Source organism: Malaclemys terrapin, chromosome 9 (genome assembly GCF_027887155.1).
Source record: "Malaclemys terrapin pileata isolate rMalTer1 chromosome 9, rMalTer1.hap1, whole genome shotgun sequence".
NCBI lineage: Eukaryota > Metazoa > Chordata > Testudines > Emydidae > Malaclemys > Malaclemys terrapin.
In genome coordinates, this window is record NC_071513.1 from 100435031 (window position 1) to 100457025 (window position 21995).

The 21995-nt window shown below is 45.3% G+C and overlaps 1 protein-coding gene across 5 annotated transcripts in view; it reads right to left on the reverse strand.

Moving 5' to 3' along the window:
• Window positions 1-3319: 3319 nt before the first annotated feature.
• ARMC9 (armadillo repeat containing 9) overlaps window positions 3320-21995 on the reverse strand; it is a 113729-nt gene continuing 95053 nt past the window's right edge. For 4 of the 5 annotated variants that reach the window (XM_054040353.1, XM_054040356.1, XM_054040355.1 and 1 more), the window contains 4 exons: window positions 19642-19766; window positions 15664-15784; window positions 8917-9092; window positions 3320-4267 (listed from right to left, as the gene is read on the reverse strand). In XM_054040353.1, the coding sequence (XP_053896328.1) occupies window positions 4245-4267; window positions 8917-9092; window positions 15664-15784; window positions 19642-19766 (445 nt within the window). In that variant the 3' untranslated portion in view covers window positions 3320-4244. The remainder of the gene's footprint in view (window positions 4268-8916; window positions 9093-15663; window positions 15785-19641; window positions 19767-21995) is intronic. The other variant, XM_054040354.1, reaches the window with a different exon arrangement.

Genomic DNA, 21995 nt, shown 5'->3' on the forward strand with positions numbered 1-21995 from the left:
TCTTTTGATATATGGAACTCCTGTATTAGTTTCCTGTAAACAAGAATACAGCTGGTTTAAGTAAGCAATGAAGCATTCAAGCAGGGTATTCTCCACTGCTCTGATTATGGATTTATTGTGGGTATGTTTTACCAACCAGCAGCCTTTCGAGAGCATGTGAAAGTGACTAACTTCCTTTAGGCATGAGGTGCAGAATTTATTGCATGCATGTTATCCTGTTTCCTCTTTTATTGTCCGGCTACTTGTAACCCTTTATCAACAGCAATACTTACACTTATGAGACTGAAAAAGCTCTGCCTGCATGACTGACGTTACCATTTTTCCATGGGAAAAAGGTCCTTTATCAGCCTTTAATAGGAATTGCATTGCTGAGAATGTAGTTTAAACACCCACACATGGTTCAATGTTTCATTGCAAATGTGGATGGAAAATTGTCATATCTAATCGATTACTTAGATGGACTGAGGGTAGCTCCACACCAGTCTGATAAAGTCTACAAATTATAGATTGACACTCCAACATGTCTAGTGGCTCAAAGGAGGGAAAACTCCATAGAGTCCTCACTTGTAAAGGCCCCTGTAAGAAAGAACTATTTCTCCCCTCCCCGGCTTGTTGATTTGGGCCCAATTCTGCAAGGTGCTCTGCACCCTCAATTTATCGTGACCCGCAGTTGGTGTAATTCAGCACAACTCCACTGACTGTCATAGATTCCAAGCTAGAAGGGACCGGAGTCTGATCTCCTGCGCAACACAAGCCTTATGACTGAGAGTTACTTTTTGTTTGTTTGAACTACAGTAAATCTTTGAGAGACACAAGATGGGTGTGGTGAGATCTTTTACTGGACTAACGTCTGCTGGTGAGAGACAAGCTTTTAAGCTTACACAGAACTAAGATCGAAGCTTGTCTCTTTCACCAATAGTAGTAGATCCAAATAAAAGATATTATTACCTCACCCACTCTGTCTCTCCACTATCCTGGGAGCAACACATCTACAACAACACTGCAAACAGCATATCTTAGAAAGACATCCAATCTTGATTTAAAAGTCGCCAGTGACAGAGAATCTACCACAACCCTGGGTAAGTTGTTCCACTGTTAATTGCCTCATTGTAATTCAAAGGCGTTACACTAGATTTATGTACCAGCAAAGGATCGGGCCTGTTAAGTTTACTAAAATAGAGAGCTCTCAACCCTTCACAAAAGCTGCTCGCATCTCACAGAAGCAGGCCCATTCTTTCTAAGGTAAACCCCAGCACTGCTGTATAATAAAAAGAAAACTGAACTGAAAGGGAATTCTGGGTATCAGGAAATGCAAATGTGCATACCTAGCACCCCATTTGTAACAAGTAGTCTTGATATTTTACATTGGAAAAAGACAATGCGTAAGAGGAAAAAGCAAAGCTAACTAGACTGACACTTGTCTCCATCAAACCTCCACAGAGCCACCCTTGTGATGTTAATATTCTGTCTGTCGCGGCCTTCTTAGGAATCAGCAGGAATTTTCACCTAATGGCATTTGCCTCTCCCAAGTCAGGATGGGGAGATCTGTATAAGGAGTTGGATTCTCTCCCCCCCCCCCGAGTTTTTTCTCTGGCACTTTTTAAAGAAAGTTTTAAAATGACAGAAGACAGAAGTCAAAGAGACCCACAACCACTTTTGGTCCTATGCAGATATGGAACTATGTAAGAACTGCTGATTTCCTGACTACTTTATCTTTCTTGTGGACAAATCAAAATTACCAAGTGATCTGGTCTTTGTAAATTGCAATATTTCAAACCCATCAGTATTTGCCCAATTCCAAAATGAAGTCTAATTTCCAAGGGTTTGGGTTTGTTACTCATGGGTCAGAGCCCCATTTGCAATAAATTGGTACAGTTTCACTGTGCTCAACGGACCTAATGACAATTTGCACCAATTGAGAACTGACCCTGACTGTTTAATATCACCCTAGGCTGAAATTCGCCACCCAAGGTCTAAATCCAAGTGTAAAACTTTTCTTCCGTTCAATATAAACCATCAATGACAATGCAACCATTTCTTTCCTATGGGAAAGTGATGACATTTTTGCTTCAAAGGCAGTGGGGTCATTCAAACCACCAGGAGGTTCATTCTAATTTGCGAATGCTCTCAATTTAGTGTTGCTTTATCATGTCTAAGGTTTTCGACTTGCCTTCCTCAGATGCAGCAATCCCAGCACAAAAGGCCTCAACTCCCCACCTGCCCCGATGTTTGGTTTTGAAAAGTGAACATGTAAAAAAGTGAAAAAGCACTGGCTGCCCCTCCCCCCCCAATCAGCAGCCAGACGATTTGGGATTTGGAAGAGGGCTTCTTGTTTTTGTTTCCATCGGGGCTGACACGTGAGAGGATGTTACTGAAAAGCCAGTCCCGGTGGCTATTGCAGTGTTTCCTGATCCTTGCTACATTTAAAAGAATGAACAACAAAACAATTTCTGCATCATAAATCACTGCTAGGAGTAACTGCTCTAGTTCTGATTCAGTGATTGGCCCTCTCACCCTCCACTTTACATTTACTGAAGAACAGCTCAAGCCTACTTTGAGAAAACAGGTTCCTGCTAAGATTTCACAAGAAGATGTAACAGCTCATTGTTCAAAGTCAGAGGTAAGGAATGTCACACACGGTGACAAAGGGTCAAGGAAGGATAGCCAGGTGCACACTTTGGAGGGGTGTGTTTTGCTCGGGACTGGCTCAGGGACTCACAAGGAGAAAACATTTCTTCATCCCAAGTGTGAAAGTGGATTATTCATTCAACGGACATGGACGAGTGCTCCACAAGGGGTTGGTGCCCTCAGGGAAGGCTGCTGAATAGCTCCCTACTGGAAAGCACTGCCACTCCTTTGGGCAATGGTGCAATATTGTTTCAATTGCCACAGGTTGCTCCCTTGCCCATTTTATGTTTCTTCAGCAAAACGGAGCAGGTCCACACATCTTCCCAGAGAAGGAGCCTGAACACTGCCTCCTGAGTACACACCGACTAATACCTGCAAAAGATTCCCCCAACACCACAGACACACACGTCTCAAATAAGGCGGATGAACAGGGATCCTAGAAATCCATTTGCTGCGGAAAAACGCACAATTGGCGTTTTTACAGAGACGCTTCAGTTTTTACATTTTGTGAAAAAAGAAAAACATACACGCACACCCCTTTTATCAGAGCCTCCCTTATCCAGCTGTCCGTCATAAACAAACTGGAGCAGTCAGCCCCGGGCGGCAGAGCTCGGGCTTCAGCGGATCTGCCACCGTTCCAATTAGATCGGATAAATGGGGTTCCACTGGACAGAATACAGACACAGAAGTATCTGGGATATGCAAAAAATACAAATTGCAGTGCTATTAATTTTATTTTATTTTAAGAACTGATGGCACTGGTAGGCTTCGAACTCGCTTACAAATTGTAAATATAGCAATAAAATATCGTGTTCAACTGATACCTGTAGATATTGTGACTTGGGAAACTAAATTCAGTGTTTCATTTTCATCACATAAAAAGGCGGATTTTTAATATTTTTTATAGGAGAATTTGGGGGTTTTTAATCACGGAAGACTAGGATCCCTGTCGACCAAGCACCCAGCACAAATCTCAGCGGGCCAAATTCAGAGCTCACTTACATGCATGTAAGCCCCATGAAGTGAACAGGATTGCATGGGGCATTAGTCAGCACAGAACCAGACACATGGTCTTTCTTGGCTGCTGAAGTTTCCCTGTACATAGATGTTCCATCCCCTCAGCTCATAAACCAAGGGCTAGTTTTAAAAGCAGGTCCAGAATTTGGTCCAGTGAACAACATGTAAACAGTACACTTCAGCCAGCTCATTACATCAGCCCTGTGGACCTTCTCCCCAGGGCAGTCCCTCGGGGGGGGGGGGGGGAGACACACACACACACACACACACACTCTGTTTAATTCTATTCAGCAATGTCGCTTCAGAATAAACTATTAGGAATAATTGGATTGTGTACATCTATCCAACCAGTCCTCGTCTGCTGCTGGAGTGGCGCTGCTACCCAAATTGTGATTCCTGAGAAGGTCTCTTGTTTTAACCAATAGGGGACACATCCCATCAGATAATCCCTGAATCACAGTGCAAGGCATATGCAGTGGAGTGTTGATAACCTCACTCTCCTCCGGGGCTGCTGCCAGTGAAGCTAGGAGTCTTGTTACAGGATGCTACCTGTGTCCTTAAAGGATAAGCCAGGTGGTTGATGAAGAAAGGAACTGCTCTCACTTCCTGGAGGACTGGCTGCCTGCAGAAGGGGAGTAAGAAAGGGACTGTCAGCTGAAAGTAGAACTGATTATCAGATGTCCTCTGCCTGTGGGGAACACCTGTTCAACCTGGACACCAGCACGAACAGCACAGCAAAAATGCACAAAGGAAACAAACCACAAATGTTACAATGTTGAAAATATGGGTTTAGTCATGACTGGCATTTACACTGTAGCTGAGCTTCCACCTATTTGTCAAATATTACTGTCACCATCTCTGGACAATGGGATACTGTGTTAAGGGCTGGTGTTTCCACAGATAAATTAACCCTTTCTTCTTCTTCTTCTTCTTTTTGTATTCCAGTAGCATCCAGATGTCCCCGCCAAGATCAGGTCTAGCACATATACATAGTCAGAGAGCCCCTGTCCCAAGGAATCCACACTCAGACTAGCCAAGACAGACACAGTGGAAGGAAGGAAGGAAGGAAGGAAGGAAGGATACTTCTCCTCATTTTACAGAGTTGGAGCTGAGCACAGATTAGGTTAAATAATTTACCCAGAGTGTCTGTGGCAGAGCTGGGAACTGAGCACAGATCTCGAATCTCAGGTTGGTGCCTTAACTGCAAGCCCACGTGTCCTCCCTGTACAAGCCTGCCCAAGAGGGAAACTAGTAAAAGCCCCAAAGCTGTTGGCTTTACTCTGAGGGGGCCTAGTTTTGCTTTATGTTACATCTGTGCAGCGCAGCCCCCAATGATGTCACTACTGATGCAGGGCTCAAAATGAAGGTGGAATTTGGCCGTAGGTGTGTAGATACCCCCGTGCTACCTGTGCATACAGAAAACATTAAGTCCACGTGCCCTCAGTCACCCCAAAAGGGAAACCCATCTAGTCAAACACGACTGTTTTTAGCAATGAGAGCTAGTGCATGAGGACGCACAAGCTGGGACTCCTATCCCTAGCTGGGTTCCTAGTGTAGACGCACCATTTGACTAGATGGGTTTCTTTTTTGGGGTGACTGAGGGCATATGGACTTAATGAGAGCTAGTGAGTGTCTACCCCCAGCTGGGAATCACACCCCTAGCTCCTGCTGTAGATGGAGCCTAAACTTGATTTCTTGAAATGTGTTGCTGTTTTCTATAAAATACAAGTTACACTGTTAATAACAAGCGAGAGACTCCAGTCTGTGGGACTACACTGGCTATAAGCTGTATCGGACAATCATCTTTCTCTCCTCATCATGACCAGAGCTTGGCTCTCATAAAATCTACGTCACCAGAAACTTGTGTCAGACAAACAAATCAGCCTGACCCAAGGGTGTGTGTGTGTGTGTGGGGGGGGGGGGCTATAGTCCCTCTGAGCATGTAAAAATGAACAGGCCTAGAGGTCTGAGCAGAGAACTGGGAGTCAGGCACTCCCATGCCCTCATCACAGTTGCTAACTTCCATGTGGTCAATAAGCACCCGACTTTCACAATAAGCCGAAAATCAAGCTAATCCCATTTCAAAGCAAGGCCAAAACAAGCCAATCCCTAAGAACCCCAATGCTCTGTGTGACTAGATCTCCCCAGCGTGCAGTCTGGGACTGGGGTGGGCCCGCTGTGCACCCGACTCTCTCTCCCCCCCTTGCTCCCTGCTTGCCCTACCGGGAGCTGGTCAAAAAAAGAAGCAACAAGTAACAAGTCAAACAAGCAACAAGCCAAAAACTAGCCAACAAGCAACCATAAGCCAATTAAGCCAAAAACAAGCCCAATTTGTGCTTTTTTTTCATGGGTTTGGCATGTCTGGCCCTCATCCTTGGGTTTGGTTGCTCATTTAAGACCAGATTTTTAAATATTTAGGTGCTTCATAAAATCCCAGTAGACATCTACCTGCATCTTCAGACACTTCAGAAAATCTGGCCCTTAACCTATGTATCTCAATTTTCCCCTCTGTAAAATGGGGACAAAGATGCACACCTGTATCACAACACCCATGTGAGGTGGGGGGGGTGTTCATTCATTAATATCTGCGAAGTGCTTTGTGAAGGCAAAAGGCTGTACAAACGATAAACATATTGAAAGTAATATTTATGAAAGATACCTGTCTACAGCCCCTAGACTACTTAGAAATCTCAGCCATTACTAACGAGATAATACAGTGACCAGCGAAGAGTTCCCTGTTAATAGCCAAGTTAGTGCCAGGGAATCTGTGACTGATGCAATAAGCCTAACCTGGAGCCTCTTTCCAACACTCAGGAGAGGGAACTGCCTGTTTGTGTGATCAGATGTATCCACTGTGCACATAACTTTAAGATGCACACTCAGGGCAGAATTAATAGAGCTACGTCCAGGCGAAGTCTTGAAGTTCCAGTAGCCCGGGAGTCTGGGCTTGTGGAGGCACACCCCGAGCCTTTAGAGAAACACAAGGGACTTAAATCACTGATCACATTTGGTTGAATGTGATTTTGATCAAAGCTGCACTGTACGCTGGTTCCCTGGATACAGAACTCCCTTCAAAGCCCCCACTGAGCACTTAGCACAAGACTGGATGTAGAGAGGACCGGTCAGGACAGATCTTTCATAAAACGCATGCAGTCAGGAGCATGAATTCACGCTCAGCTCCACACTCCCTGGAGAAGCTGGACACGTGGACAGCATTTCCTTGTGTGCGCGCATGCTGCTCTTCCCCCTTTTTCAGCAGCGCTTCCCTTTAAACAGGGAGCGAAACAGGAACCGGGGAAGGATTCTTGGCTATTTACACCATTATCGATCCAGTCAGGACAGTGCTCGTATTACAGGAAACAGCAAGCACTGACATCAAAGCTAAAGGGAGGGGGTGTGCAGCAGGAATACAATGGGGTCAAGCTAACGGGCCTGGCCAGCAGCATGCTCGGGGGGGGGGGAGGGATGAACATGGGACTAACTCGGTTCTAATCCTGGTTCTGCCACTGACTCACTATGTAGAGTCCCAGCTCTGCCACCGATTTACTATGTAACCGCAGCCAAGTCACTTCACCTCTGGGTCTCAGTTTCCCCATCTGTAAAATGCGCTTAATAATACTTATGTACCTGATACCGGGTGAGGCTTAGGGGCATTGTGAAGCTAATTAATGCTTGTAAAGCACTCCAAGATCTTCAGATAGTAAGTGCTACAAAAATGCAAAATCCCAATGATGATTATCGCCTGCTTGTAATAAGTACACAGCTAGCAGGTGCTTTCATATTTATTCATGCTGGCTCCAAAAAAATATGCCTGCATATAGCTGAGTTTTGGAACAAAGTGTCTAAAAATGTCAGGCCTCGTCATTACAAAAGACAGATGTGTTCTTGAGTTGAAATCCTAACAAGGACAAGGCAGTTTGTAGTTTTCACACGAGTTAGCAGGTCGAGACACAGAGAAGGATCCCCCATCTTTAACTCAACCTGCGGACTCGTATGAAAATCAAGAAGTGCCTTGTCCTCACGAGGATGCTAACTCGAGTTAAGAACACACCTTTTCTCCCAGTGAAGACACAGCCCTTGGACTCCTTTACATCTGCTGAGAGGCACTGACTGCTGCGTGAGCATTTGGGAGTCAGCTGAGGCACTTACACATTGAGGCGTCAGAAGGGCTAAGAATATTACAATAGGCTGGAAGCGTCTTTCACTTCCACTTCCTTGGCCATCACACCCCTTTTTAGCTCCTCTCTTCCAGAGTCTGGGCAAGCAAGCGACACCAGCTTAGACTTTGTTAGGCTCGCACTCAGCAGGTCAAATTCAACAGTGATTCACAGATTATAGATTATAAAGCCAGACGGGACCATTGTGATCATTTAATTGGCCAAGCAAGTTACACGTAAAGTGGGTGTGAGCCAAAGGAAGTCTAAAGGATTAGACCGGAAGTCTAATTTGGGGGCTGGAAGAAGGTTTAAGTGTCACTAACTTAGATTCACCTTTGAAATTGGGCCACCTTCTATAACAAAAGCAGAAAGGAGGCTATTAATGGCTATTAGCCAGGATGGGTAAGGAATGGTGTCCCTAGCCTCTGTTTGTCAGAGGGTGGAGATGGGTGGCAGGAGAGAGATCACTTGATCATTACCTGTTAGGTTCACTCCCTCTGGGGCACCTGACATTGGCCACTGTCGGAAGACAGGATACTGGGCTAGATGGACCTTTGGTCTGACCCAATATGGCCGTTCTTATGTTCTTATGAGGTTGGATCTAAATGCTGACATGACAGTCTTGAACAGTGGTGGGTAACCTGCAGCCCGCACGTGGCCCATCAGGGTAATCTGCTGGCAGGCTGTGAGACAGCGTTTACATTGACCAGCCGCAGGCACGGCCGCCCGCAGCTCCCAGTGGCCGCGGTTCGCCATTCCCAGCCAATGGGAGTTGCGGGAAGTGGCGGCCCGGGAATGGCGAACCACAGTCATTGGGAGCTGCGGGCAGCCGTGCCTGCAGACGGTCAATGTAAACACTGTCTCGGGGCCTGCCAGCAGATTACCCTGACAGGCTGCGTGCGGCTTGCAGGCTGCCCACCACTGGTCTCGAATTATGAGCAGCGTGCTCAGCAGGATAGAATTCTATGATTGTATATCCAGCAGTGGATAACTACATAGTCATATACTGCTGGAACATTTACAGCACATAACACCATTCATGGAGACTGCTGTAAAGCTTCCTTCTTTCCTCCTTAAACACAGACAACTTGAAGAGTGAGAATTTTTCACTTACTCTGCCTGCTTCTTGTAGATGATCCCGAAGAGCTGGGCCGGCTTGTTTGCTGGGGTCCAGACTGTGAGAACTGTGGTGCAATGGTTGGGATTTTTCCCTTTCGAGGACTGGGACTCTGCACTTCGGGAGTGCGCAGGACCCTACGTTTACCGGTGAAGGCAGAGGAAAACTCGCTGCTGGAAAACAGATGGAAAGATTTAGAGTGTTCATGCTCATGTTTTTATATCAAGGGACAGAACAGGCTGCAGAACATAGAGGAATCTAACTGCCATTTGGATACCTACAGTCAACCAAATCTCATTGTTAGGGTTATCATATCTCATAAATAAAAAAAGAGGACCCTCCACGGGCCCTGGCCCCGCCCATTTCCCCACCCCAGCCCTGCCCCAACTCCGCCCCTTCCCCACCCTAACTCCGCCCCCTCCTCCCTTCCACTCCCAGCCTGGGGTAAAGGGCTGCCCCAGTGCTACCAGCTTCACGGTTTGCCGGGCAGCCCCCAGACCCTGCGCCCCCGGCCGGCGCTTCCCCAGCCCAGCTGGAGCCCGGAAGGGGAAGTGCCAGCCGGGGGCGCAGGGTCTGGAGGCTGCCCAGCAAACCGTGAAGCCGGTAGCACTCGGGCTTTGGGCAGCCCCTATGCCTCCGGACCCTGCGCCCCCAGCCGGGCACTTCCCCTCCCGGGCTCCGGCGGCGCAGGGTCTGGAGGCACGGGGCTGCCCAAAGCCGGTAGCACTCGGGCAGCCCAGCTCTTAAACAGAGCCAAAGAGTCGGGGAGGAGCAGAGCCGCCATTTTCCCGGACATGTTCGACTTTTTGGCAATTCCCCCCGGACAGGGGTTTGACTGCCGAAAAGCCGGACATGTCCGGGAAAAAGAGGATGTATGGTAACCCTACTCATTGCACACCCTCGCCAACACAGCGCTAGACACACTGGCCAAAGTCTAGCGAGGTCACAGATGGACATGAACATGGTACCCCCTCAGCTGCACCTTAGAAAACACACGCCTCATTAAGGAGCCACATTCCCTTCCGTGGCTCATGTTTTCCACTGAATACTACTTAGGTCACAAACACAGAATCAATGAACCTGAGGTGCTACAAAGCTATTGAAGAGCTGAATATATGGCTCTCACATCAGTTTAAGACTACACTATTATTTTTACCTGTGCGCCTCATCTAGGTGTCGATCCTGAGATTTCTCAACTCCCGTTCAGGTCAATGGGATTTGTAGGCACTGGCACCTCACAGGTCTCCCTCACACATGTGGATCATGGCAAGCTAAGTTCCCTTGGCTCTCCCTCAGTTGTGTAATCCATGCACTTCTCGTTTGCAGTGTGAGCCTCTTTAACATCTGCCCTTACTTAATGCCCCACCCTGTGCCCTAAGTTCAGTTCTGTTCAGAGTTTAGTCAGAAGGACGCAAGGATAAAGTCTCCTCTCTTAGCCCTCTTTCCAGGATCAGTATTCTTGTGAGGGGAATGAGAGGTACTAACTAGTGTTGGTGGATTCTCTGGAGGCACCTGGCCAGTGCCCCAAGCGTTGATCCATGGAGTATTCTTGCTTTTGGGTCTATACTAATTTATGACTCTAGCCAGCCATACTTTTCCTAACCAGAAAAGACCAAACCGAAACAATTTCAGCATGAAAAGGACAATCACCTTTAGGAGGAAATAAAATTAGAGTCAAGAGAAGAGACCCAAAAAGTGCCAACCAGCAAAAGGTAATTGAAGTGGTAGCTGGAGGGCCTCTTTTGCTTCATCAAAAGAAGCCATTGTGAGGGATAGGAAGAGTGATTAGGAGGATTTGAGGACAGCTAATCTTCCACTCTGGATGGAATGCTGCAGAGTTGGCAATGATTAACTGGTCCCCGGCTGCTGTTTCACCTTTTGCAGAGCTACGCTAGCAAACATTTCTTTTATTTTTTAAATAACATTATTTTTCCGGGAGTTTGCTTTTGCAAACACTAGCTGTAAGACTTGCTAATCAGTCAGTGACACAGACTTGCTAATCAGTCGGTTAAATGTCTGCTCTGAACCATCTTTGTAGCAAGATCTCTCTCAGATAGTCGTTTATTACCCTTCCTAATCATTTCAAAAGATCATACAGATGATATCCAGTGTAGGGAAAAGGCATTTACAAAAAGAGGAATCTGACTGGCCAAAACAAAATTCCAGGCCATGGTGCTATTACAAAAGATCACAGGGATTTAGAACCAACAAAAGTGATTTAAATGTTACTGTCCACAAAATAGTTTCACGGTCATCTCCTGTTTGCAGTTTTTATCACTTGCTTTCAACTTATTTAGTTTTTGATATTCTAATGATGTACTTGTTACAGATGTACATCTACAGATGTAGATAATCATTAAAATGCTAATGACTACCAAAAACAATCCTTAAACACGCTTTGCACCATTTGGGCAGAAAGTAAGCTTCCCTATCCCTCAGTCCCACATACAGTCTAGATCTAAAATTCTGCATGTTAAAAAACCCTTGCATGGCCATTAAGGATCTCCCTGGAGATTAGCTATAGGAACCTAAATAGCTATACTGTAAAAAGCATACTTAGAGACAAAGTAAAACAGAGCAATCAGAATCCATGTCTTTGCAAAGGCACAAGTGCAAGAGGACAGGGAATAAACTTAAGGTACAAAATCTCCCATGTTGAAGGCAAAATACATGGAGCATATGGCAAGTGTTGATAGTAGACCCCTAGGTGTCCACATGTCCACTGTACCTCAGCCACCTATCAAATATCAAATATCCAAAACTCGATGAAAACAGAATTAGCCAAAAATAATGAGAGTTTAACTAGAGAGGTGCTGGACACAAATATGTCATGGGACAATATTTAGCAGTACCTCCTCTTTTGTCCTATAACTCCAGAGGTGTTAACTGGTCAGGGCCGGCTCCAGGCACCAGCTTGGCAAGCAGGTGCTTGGGGCGGCCACTCCAGAGAGGGGCGGCAGGTCCAGCTATTCGGCAGCAATTTGGCGGATGGTCCCTCACTCCCGCTCGGAGCGAAGGACCTTCCACCGAATTGCTGCCGCAGATCGCGATTGCAGCTTTTTTTTTTTGGCTGCTTGTGGCTGCCAAAACCCTGGAACCGGCCCTGTAACTGGCCACTTCACCTTGAATAGTCTCTTACAATGTGTGTTAACTACTTATGCTCAACGATTTGTTCCACCTTTTATTTAGCTGTGACACCCTCCCTGAGTACCTTTTCCAGACCTGATGAAGAGCTCTGTGTAAGCTAGAAAGCTTGTCTCATTCACAAACAGAAGCTGGTCCAATAAAAGATATTACCTTGCCCACCTTGTCTCCCATAGGAGGAATTATTTATGACAACTTGCTGCCATGCACAGAGAGTTTTCATCCCCCTTAGCATTACATCAAAACTTAAATCTTTATTTAGAAGAAAAAAACCTATTTGCTTTCCCAGTAGCAGCCTGAAGCCAGAGAAATAACTGGAGAAGAAAGATCCATCATTGGATGTGATAGGGTTTGAATGTATGAAGATTAATGACGGCCTTGTTTTCTCCAGAGGAACCACAGTTGAATTTCTAGATAATTAAAAACGTGACATTAGGGAGGTATCCAAACTCTCTCTCTTCTGCAGGTGCCGAATGAAGGGCCTGAGATATTAAAATAATACTGCGCTTGCTCTTAACCAAATACAAATACAACTTCAGCTTGTCAAAAGCCAGCTTATTTACAAGTGTTCTGTAGACTATTAAATAAAGACAGACTTTATTATACATAAATTAGTTTTTGATTGGCTAAAACCACAACAGGTCTATACTCAGACAATGAGAATGCCGCAGATCAATAAAAGTACAATGGGCAATTGTCACTCCATCATTCATTAGCTAAAATGATAATATGTTGCAACAGAAATAAAGTCATTGCAATATGAACTGTCAGAGTCAGTGGTGTTCATTCATTTCTCAGTTTGGTTTAATACCAATGTAAATTCAGGGCCTGGCTACACTTGCAGATGTGGAGCGCTTTCAGTTAAACCCGCCTTCGGCGAGCGCAGGAGGGAAAGCGCTGCAGTCTGTCCACACTGACAGCTGACAGCGCACTGGTGTGGCCACATTTGCAGCACTTGCAGCAGCACTGGGAGCAGTGCATTATGGGCAGCTATCCCAGCATGCAAGTGACTGCAATGTGCTTTTCAAATGGGGGGGGGGTGGAGTGTGAAGGGAGCGTGTTGTGTGTATGTGGGGGGAGAGAGAGAGAGTGGGTTTTTGCTGTCTTGTAAGTTCAGACAGCAGCAGATCCCCCCCCCTCTCTCTCTCACACACACACACACACACACACACACACACACACACACACAGCATTCCACAGTAATGATTGATTTGTCTCAGAGCAGATAAGCAGCCTGCTGTCAGAAATGGAGCCTTCAAAGGGCACTTCGGCATTCCTGCAGTGATTCAAAACAATGACAAGAGTGGCCACTTGACTTCAGGGGATTATGGGACGTTTCCGAAGGCTGATCAGAGCGCAGTAATGCAACATCTCGTTCACACTGGTGCCGCAGCACTCCAGTGGGGGCGCAGCAAATGTTATTCCTCTCGCCGAGGTGGAGTACCAGCAGCGCTGTAGCTGCGGAGTCAGAGCGCTCTACGTGCCTTACAAGTGTGGACAGGGAGTGAGCTAGGGAGCCCAGGGCTGCTTTATTGAGCTGTAACTCGCAAGTGTAGCCAAGCCCTCAGTGACTTCAATGGAGTTATTCCAGATTTACATTGCTGTGAGTGAAAGAGGGATCAGGCCCAGGGTCCCTGGCATTGAAACAAAACTATTCTGCTTTGCCTCAGTGCATACTTTCCATATATGCCTCGGCCAATGCGCAGCATTGAGAAGATTGCTTACAGTGGGCAAAACTAAGGTGGAAGCAATGGTCCATTCACTTTGTTGTTCATTGTCGGAACTAGTTCATGTAAGTATTTATCGAATGGAGGAAATGAGACATTGGAACAAAAGGCATGTTTGGCTACTGTAGAAGCACCATGTTGACTTAGCACCTCTAATGCAGAAAACCCAGCACACTGTTTGCTTTGCAAATGGCTACATTCCAATATCCATAACTTTAGGCTGCTTTTGTATATACAAATCACTGCAAACATGGGGGGAAAAGAAAAATTGCCTCATGGGTGAGATTTCACTTTCGCATCTCCACATAGAGACTCCTCTAAAACAAGAGCTGTACGTCAGTGAAGAAAGGGATACCCCAATATTACAGGTCATAAGCCACTATACGGAGCTGGAGAGTTATTTCTGGTGACTCAGTAGACAAGGTGAGCCCTATTCGCTCAACCCAGGAGGATAAAAAGGGGTGAGGTATCCCATAGAGGCAAAGGAAGGAAGCTTAGGCAGAGGTTTGCTTTTTTTTTTTTTTTTGTTATTTATCAGTAAATGCAAATCCCAAGAAGAGGTTACGTTTAAACATTAACACAGAGCGTGCGCACGCGTGTACGTGTACACATTGTGCTGGGAATGGGGTGGGGATGCTGCCAGTTCACAGCTAGCTGCATCCAGAGTATCTGAGAAACAGCCGGTTCTGTCTGACACAGGGGAGGACACGTGGATCCTTTCACATACTTCTGTTCGTGTTTGTAATGTTTGCTCAGTTACCATGGAGATGGGCAATTCAGAAATATAAATGCTGCTGCAAGGCAACAGAATCGGACCATTACATGTCCCAGAAGTGCTAACTTGTTGGCAACAGATAATGTATCAGATCTCAGCATTGGAACAGTGCAACTGAGAAATTAAGGAAATAATGGGGAGATGTATGCAACAGAGAAACAGAAAGCTCTACCCACAGAGCCCAATTCCCAGAAGGGTGAGTACCCACAGCTTCAACTGAAGTCCACGGGACCTGAAGGTCGTCAGAACCTCTGAAAGTTGGTCCAGATACTGGCTTGGTATGTCCTCTCCCCAACACATCCACACCCGGCCCCTTCAGCATCTATCCTCATCCACTCCATGTTCTTTTGCTTCTGAGTCACTGCTTCAAATCTGCCCCAAGTCAGGCAGCAGCAAAAGTTGGTGCCACCCAATGGTTATTTGAGGGAATCTATGAAAAAAAGATAGTGGGTCTCGGGGTCCAGTTCCTAATAGACAAGGATCCCCAACCCAACAGCATCACAGTTGCAGTTCCATGACAAACCCTTGCGGAGAGGCCAAGCAGTAGTGATCTCTTTGGGTTAGGGATGGAGCACACTGATGGAAGAACTTGCCCTGCTGCTGTCTTTGGCTATCCCTCGATGCGAGGATGATGTCTGCCAAGGGGGTTCATTGGTGGGTTTTTAAGTGGCTGAGGAGCCCAATTCGTGCCCTGCAGATTTTTCCACAGAAGTACTCAATGGATAACTCAAGGACTCGATCTCTGTCATGCTTCCAATGGCCCCGGCTCCTGATGGATATAATAAATGGTTTTTCTGCACAGTAAGTCATCTAAGGAAGCGATCAGGATTTTTTTTGCAGGTGACAATGTTGAGGCTTATGGCTGATGTTCATTAATTAAATCAGTTTGCTTTAGATTTCTTCTGTTCTGGCTCAGATTTTTAAAAACTGAATAGCTGCCACTGGCAGAGGTAAGAGTATTTTGTTTGGCAAGTGTCATCACAGCTGTGTCACACCACACTACATCATACATCAATTGGCTTCACAATAGTATGAAATTAGCTGGTAACCACCTGGAGTACTTCCCCGTTTCCTGATATTCAGCACTTTAAATCATACCTGTATGATTGCCCATTAACTTTGTCCTGGACAAAATCAGTGGATCGGGCAGACAGGACTTCAGTAACTGCTGGGACGTGTTGATCCGCTGAGAATACCTTAGATGAGTCTGTTTCAATTGCTGTTTGAAAAGAGGTAATGTTTCAAGGCAGAGGTGTCACTTTACAAATTACAAGTAAACATTGTTAGTCTGAGTTCCCCTCACACAAGGAGCAGCCACTCAAAGACCCCACTGTCAGTATCATGTTATGACATTTGCTCATGAAACCAGATTGCCCACCCCCTGCCCAGCACTAGTGTAGAATGTATAAATCAGACTTGTGCATGAAAGGACAAGTCAGTTTTCTGAGAGGGGCACTGGGGACTAAGACATGCAAATCCAACTGGAGTGAGGAGGCACTGGTGGCTAAGTTCCCTCACTTAGAAAACATGCCCCCAAAGCATTTTCATTTGGTGCTCTCATAAAAGTGTACTGCTCTCATGTGCTGAAACAAGGACATACACTGGGACACTTTCAGACAAGCACCAGACCAGCTGGAGAGAGTTTTCTATTACTGTCTCACGTTCTGTGAAAGAAGTGCAATGATCAGACCTGGGGAGATCACAGGGTCTTTGCTTGAAAGTTGCAAACAGGTGTCAGAGGGTCATGGCCACCCTGTCCTTACCATGTTGGTAAATGGAAGAGTGGTGGTCCGAGCTAGATCCTAATGAGAAAGGAGAGGGATTCCCAGGTGGGTGAAGGTCCAGGTATGGATGAGCAGAAAGTGGGCAAAGGTTTGTTGGGGCAAGGGCAGGCACTTCCTTGTGACTCTAAGCCTGGATTACATCGATCCAAACTGTGCATCTGAAGCTTTCGTCTCACCCAGCCCTTCACTCCTGGTCAATTTCTGATCATTTTATACCTCCACTGCATCAAACCCAATGACACCCTCAATCCTGGGCTGTTCAAAATGAAGTTGGAAAATGACCAAAACGATCATGATCAGGTTTCCAGTACACCAAGGGCAAAACTTAACTAACTAAATGCCCTACAGCAGAACAATATTATTGGGTGACAACAGAGCTTCCAGAGGGAGTACAATTTTTATCAGACACGTATGGAAAAGCGTTACAGAGGAGGGGACAGAAGGGTTTTGCACACTAAGATTTGTAGGTTTGTAGTTTCATGTGATTATTCTACATATTGGTTTTGACTCAGCCTTTTCATGGTAATAATTTTCCATAGGATCACAGTGTTGCAACCAGATGGGAATGCACCAAGCACCCAATCCAACTTCCACTGAATTAAAGGAGTGTCTTGCCACTGACTTCAATAGCAGTTGGATCAAGCACCAAGTTCTCTCTTCTTGCTTCTCACCTCTTCCATCCCCTTTTCCTTTCTGAATCCCAAAGATCAGGGGAGAAATGGATGAGCAATCATTTATTTTGCAAACCACTGGGAACCCTTACGACAACAATACTGGACTAGTTGCATGACTATTAAAAAGAACCTCGTCTCTGCTATTTGAAAAGGAATTACTTTGCCTGCAAAAGTATATTATACTTATAATATGTGCATAGATATATATGTAACACGTTCCCATTTAGTGACCTCCCCTCCTACAAAAAGAGATACTGCAACTCATGTAGTCCTCTTGATAAGCTATATATTAAATACATCCACATGTACACAATCTGGATAGAACCTATGAGTAGATTTTGGTTTAGATGAGACATAGTATCAAGGCTATATTTATCTGTGATGATTAAAGAGTTAATAGCACTTTTTCCAAGGGTAGGGGCATTAATTCCATTGTCTGTGTCGAATTAAACAATAGCATTTACACTCTGCTCTTACCTAAATTTCCTGTTGTTTAACATGCCCCTATTAACAAACTGCTGTATAGCATCACTGGCAAGGAATGGCTGTTGCATTTCCACGCCAGAGATGGCTGTATTTCAGGGGTGAGATAATATCTAAACACACCATTTACAAGACACTTTGGGCTCCTTCGGACTGAACTGTCCCTTAGAAATAGAGGGATTATTTCTCAGAATCAGTATCCAATAGAGGGTTTCATCCTACCAGACATTTTTAATCAGCAAATAGTAGCACCTTTGATGTCTGATTTGCTTAATCCCCTTTACGAAGTTTGAATACTGTTTTTTCCTCAATATAGGAAAACTGCCAAGTCAGCGGGTTTCCTATTAGCTTATAACCTCTGATGTTCTGAGCCAATGTTTCTGGCCAGCTGATCTCTGCAGAATGTTTTTGTTCTGTTCCTATGCGCTACTGAGAAATCTGAGGCTTGAAGACCATGCCTCTCATTATGACAGAATATACGGAGTGCTCAAATGCATGCCTTGAGCTGGAACTTCATCTGCTCCTATTGTACCCCGTCTTGGGTTAGGCCTATTATATCAGCTCTGCACATTATGCAAGCAGATTCTTGTCTGTGAAACCTTGGTTATTCTTCTCAAAATCCCTTTCATTTCCTTTCGGAAATTTAAAAAAATATGCCATTTCTTTACTGATTCAAAGCATATTTTTTTAGCGAAGCAAAGACATCTTAGTCGGGGACTTTTTAATAATTCTGCACTGCCAGCTGCAAGACACTGTAACTGGGATCCCAAAACATTTTGCTGTTAGTGCCTAATTTACACAGTCGAACTTACCCCTGCAAATAGGCTGGGACCCTACTACCCGGATCAGTAAGCTGCATGCCCTTCCCCTTCTCAAAAGCAGGCCCAGATGAGTTTGTGTTAGCTTCCATTCAAGTTGCAAGGAGAGAATCTCTAGCAGAGCCTTCCATGCTGTTGTTCTCTACAACAGGACCTTGAAGACTAAGCTTGATAAGTTTATGGAGGGGATGGTATGATGGGATAGCCTAATTTTGGCAATTAATTGATCTTTCATTATTAGCAGGTAAATACGCCCAATGGTCTGTGATGGGATGGGATCTGAGTTACTACAGAGAATTCTTTCCTGGGTGCTGGCTGGTGAGTCTTGCCCACATGCTCAGGGTTTAACTGATCGCCATATTTGGGGTCGCGAAGGAATTTTCCTCCAGGGCAGATTGGCAGAGGCCCTGGAGGTTTTTCGCCTTCCTCTACAGCGTGGGGCACGGGTCACTTGCTGGAGGATTCTCTGCACTTTGAGGTCTTTAAACCACAATATGAGGACTTCAATAACTCAGACATAGGTCAGGGGTTTGTTACAGGAGTGGATGGGTGAGATTCTGTGGCCTGCGTTGTGCAGGAGGTCAGACTAGATGATCATAATGGTCCCTTCTGACCTTAAAGTCTATGAGTCTATAAATGCTGCCCAGCTGAGGGAGGCTCTGGCAACTTGCTAGGGACCTAAGGGCCACAGCTAATTTAAAATCATACGGAACAGACGTACAGGTGTAACCACAAGGGAGGAGATGAGGGGGGATATGCTGCCCTCTCCCCCCCAAACTTTTTTACTATCCTGTTTATGGCCCTCCCACTCTGCAGCTGTAAACTCAATGGGTTCCCATCCTCAACCACATTTTATCATTTCAGCGTAGTCGTGAAAGTGACTGCAGCTGCCTTCAATGGTAATAGAGAGGAGACGACAGGTCCCAGCGACAATTCATTTAGGCCCAAGCAAAGGGCTTATTTGAGGACAGTAATATTGCCTGCTGGAAACTGTAGATTCTGTGGGCTGCAGTTCCATTTGATTCAAGATGGAACATGGCTTTCTTGGACCTGTAGTTGTAGAGCGCAGTTTCATCTAGCTCAAGATGCAACACTGCATACTGCAGTTTCGGGCCCTTATGTCTTTGGGTTGCAGCTCTGCTTGGATCAAGATGGAGCACTGCATGCTGGGGGCTTGTAAATGATGCCATCCCAAAGAGGAAGTCAGCGGCAGAGCATATTTTAGAACTCCACAGCCCAACCACGAGGCATCCCCGTCTCCAAATGTCCGACCCAGTTAAGGAACAATTAACAGCAGCATTCTCAGAATATCCTTACCTGCAGAGGAAATACAAAAGTCGGAAGTGCTGGACCTGCTGCCACTACGAGTGGGAGGACGACAGTTATGCATAGACTGGAATTTGCCGTCCCTGCCATGGGAAGAAATGGCATCATTTTCTGGCCTAGAGGAGAAATGAGAATGCAGGGTGATAAATATTTACAGCCTAAAAAAGCTGCATGAGAATTACCATATCATTTCCTGGAAAGGTACAGAAGAAACAGAAAAGTGTATTTTATGTTGCAAGCTAGTGCCAGGGGCACAACTTAATAGCATTTTGAATGTGCTACTCAAATCAGATGATGTTAGATATATTTGAAATTAACCTTTTTTCCTAGTGTAATAAATAGCTTGGGAAGGAACCCACAACTTGCGACAGTTTGGAGAGACAAAATACCAGTGGCCCCCTCACCAAAGACAGTGCCAATGGGTCTACCAGGTTTCCCACATCAAGATTTTTCAGGAGTGTAAAATTTGTTTCTGAATATTACGGGGGTTCCACACGATGCAAGATCAAAACATAACGTAGTATTTTAACTTAACAGCTGTAGAACTTCTTGGATAGGGCTGGTTGTCAGGAGGGAAAAGTTGCTGAAAGAGAAGAGAGAGGATAAGATTGCTTGGCAATCAGATGGGGTGAGAGGAAGCACTGAGGGTGGGTTGGGTGGACAAAGTAGGGGGCTAGAAGCAGGGCCGGCTCCAGGGTTTTGGCTGCCCCAAGCAGCAAAAAAAAAAAAAAAGCCACGATCGCAATCTGCAGCGGCTACTCGGCGGGAGGTCCTTCGTTCCGAGCGGGAGTGAGGGACTGTCAGCCGAATTGCTGCATGTGCCGCCCCTCTCCAGAGTGGCCGCCCCAAGCACCTGCTTGCCAGGCTGATGCCTGGAGCCGGCCCTGGCTAGAAGGGAAGTTACCCTGAGTTGAGAGTTTTGTTGAATACTCATGGCAAGATCAGGCTAAGAGACGTCTAGTTAGAAAAGGGCCTTTCCAAGGAGGTGGTTAATAATTGGCCCACTAAATCAGTTTCTAAGGGAACAGACAGAGAAATATTAAACAATTTGTCCTTCCTGAGTGATCTCATAAAGTAGGAGGTCTTTAAAAAGAGCTCTCCAGTATTTCCTGGTGAGAGCATCCCCTTACAGTGTAGACTGAGGGCTTGTCTACATGGGGACAATAGGAAAATTAATCCAAATTAACCAAACACGTAAAATTAAAAACGATGGGTTAAACCGTATCAAGTCCCTATATGGACATTCTCTTTCAGAATTAAATGGTCTTAATTTGGTTTAGTTTAATTCACTTCCAAAGGCCACTTTAATTCTGAATGGGAGTGTCCATATAAGAGTTTAATGCAGTTTAACTAATCCACTTTTAATTCACTCCTTTAGTTAATTGGAAGTAATTTTCCTGAGTGCCCCCCGTAGTCAAGCTGTAAACTGAATGAACGCCACGCTAATTCTGAATAAGAGTGTCCAAACTGGTTTAATGTCATTTAATCCACTTTAAATTTATACTTTTAGGCTTGGTCTACACTACCCCCCTAATTCGAACTAAGGTACGCAACTTCAGCTACGTGAATAACGTAGCTGAAGTCGAAGTACCTTAGTTCGAACTTACCTTGGTCCACACTCGGCAGGCAGGCTCCCCGTCGACTCCGCGGTACTCCTCTCGCCGAGCTGGAGTACCGCAGTCGACGGCAAGCACTTCCGGGTTCGACTTATCGCGTCCAGACTAGACGCGATAAGTCGAACCCAGAACTTCGATTTCCAGCCGTCGAACTAGCTGGTAAGTGTAGCCAAGGCCTTAGTTAATTTGGATTAATTTTCCTGAGATTCCCCATGTGGAAAAGCATCAAGGAGTAAAACTTGTCATAGTCCACAGCAGTTTGATACAATGCAGTCACTAGTTTACTTAAGTGATTTAAAATCAAATAAATATAGCTCAAGCCTTTCTCTTCATGTCTGGACTGCTAGAATTTGATCAGTTTTACTGCTTTTGCTCACAGAAGGGCATCCTATTAGTTCTTATCCTCTAGTAATCAATTTCATTTGCTAAAATAAGTTAGCTGGGTATAAACTCCATTAGATCTTGTCCTTTTCTTCTGTAAATCCACTTTTCTAGTTATTGCCTTTCTACTCTAGTAGTTTTCTTGCACACAGAAGTTAGCTATAGAGGGTTTCACTGTAAAATGCAAACCTCTCATGCATGCTATTAATGCCTGCTTTCCTATTTTAAACTTGGTTGGCGCTTAATAGTGTTCACACTGGTTTTACCATCTGACTAAAATAGTGAAATTTACATTTCCCCCAGTTTTTAAATCAGCAAAAACAAACAGAAATGATTTCAAGTTTTGCA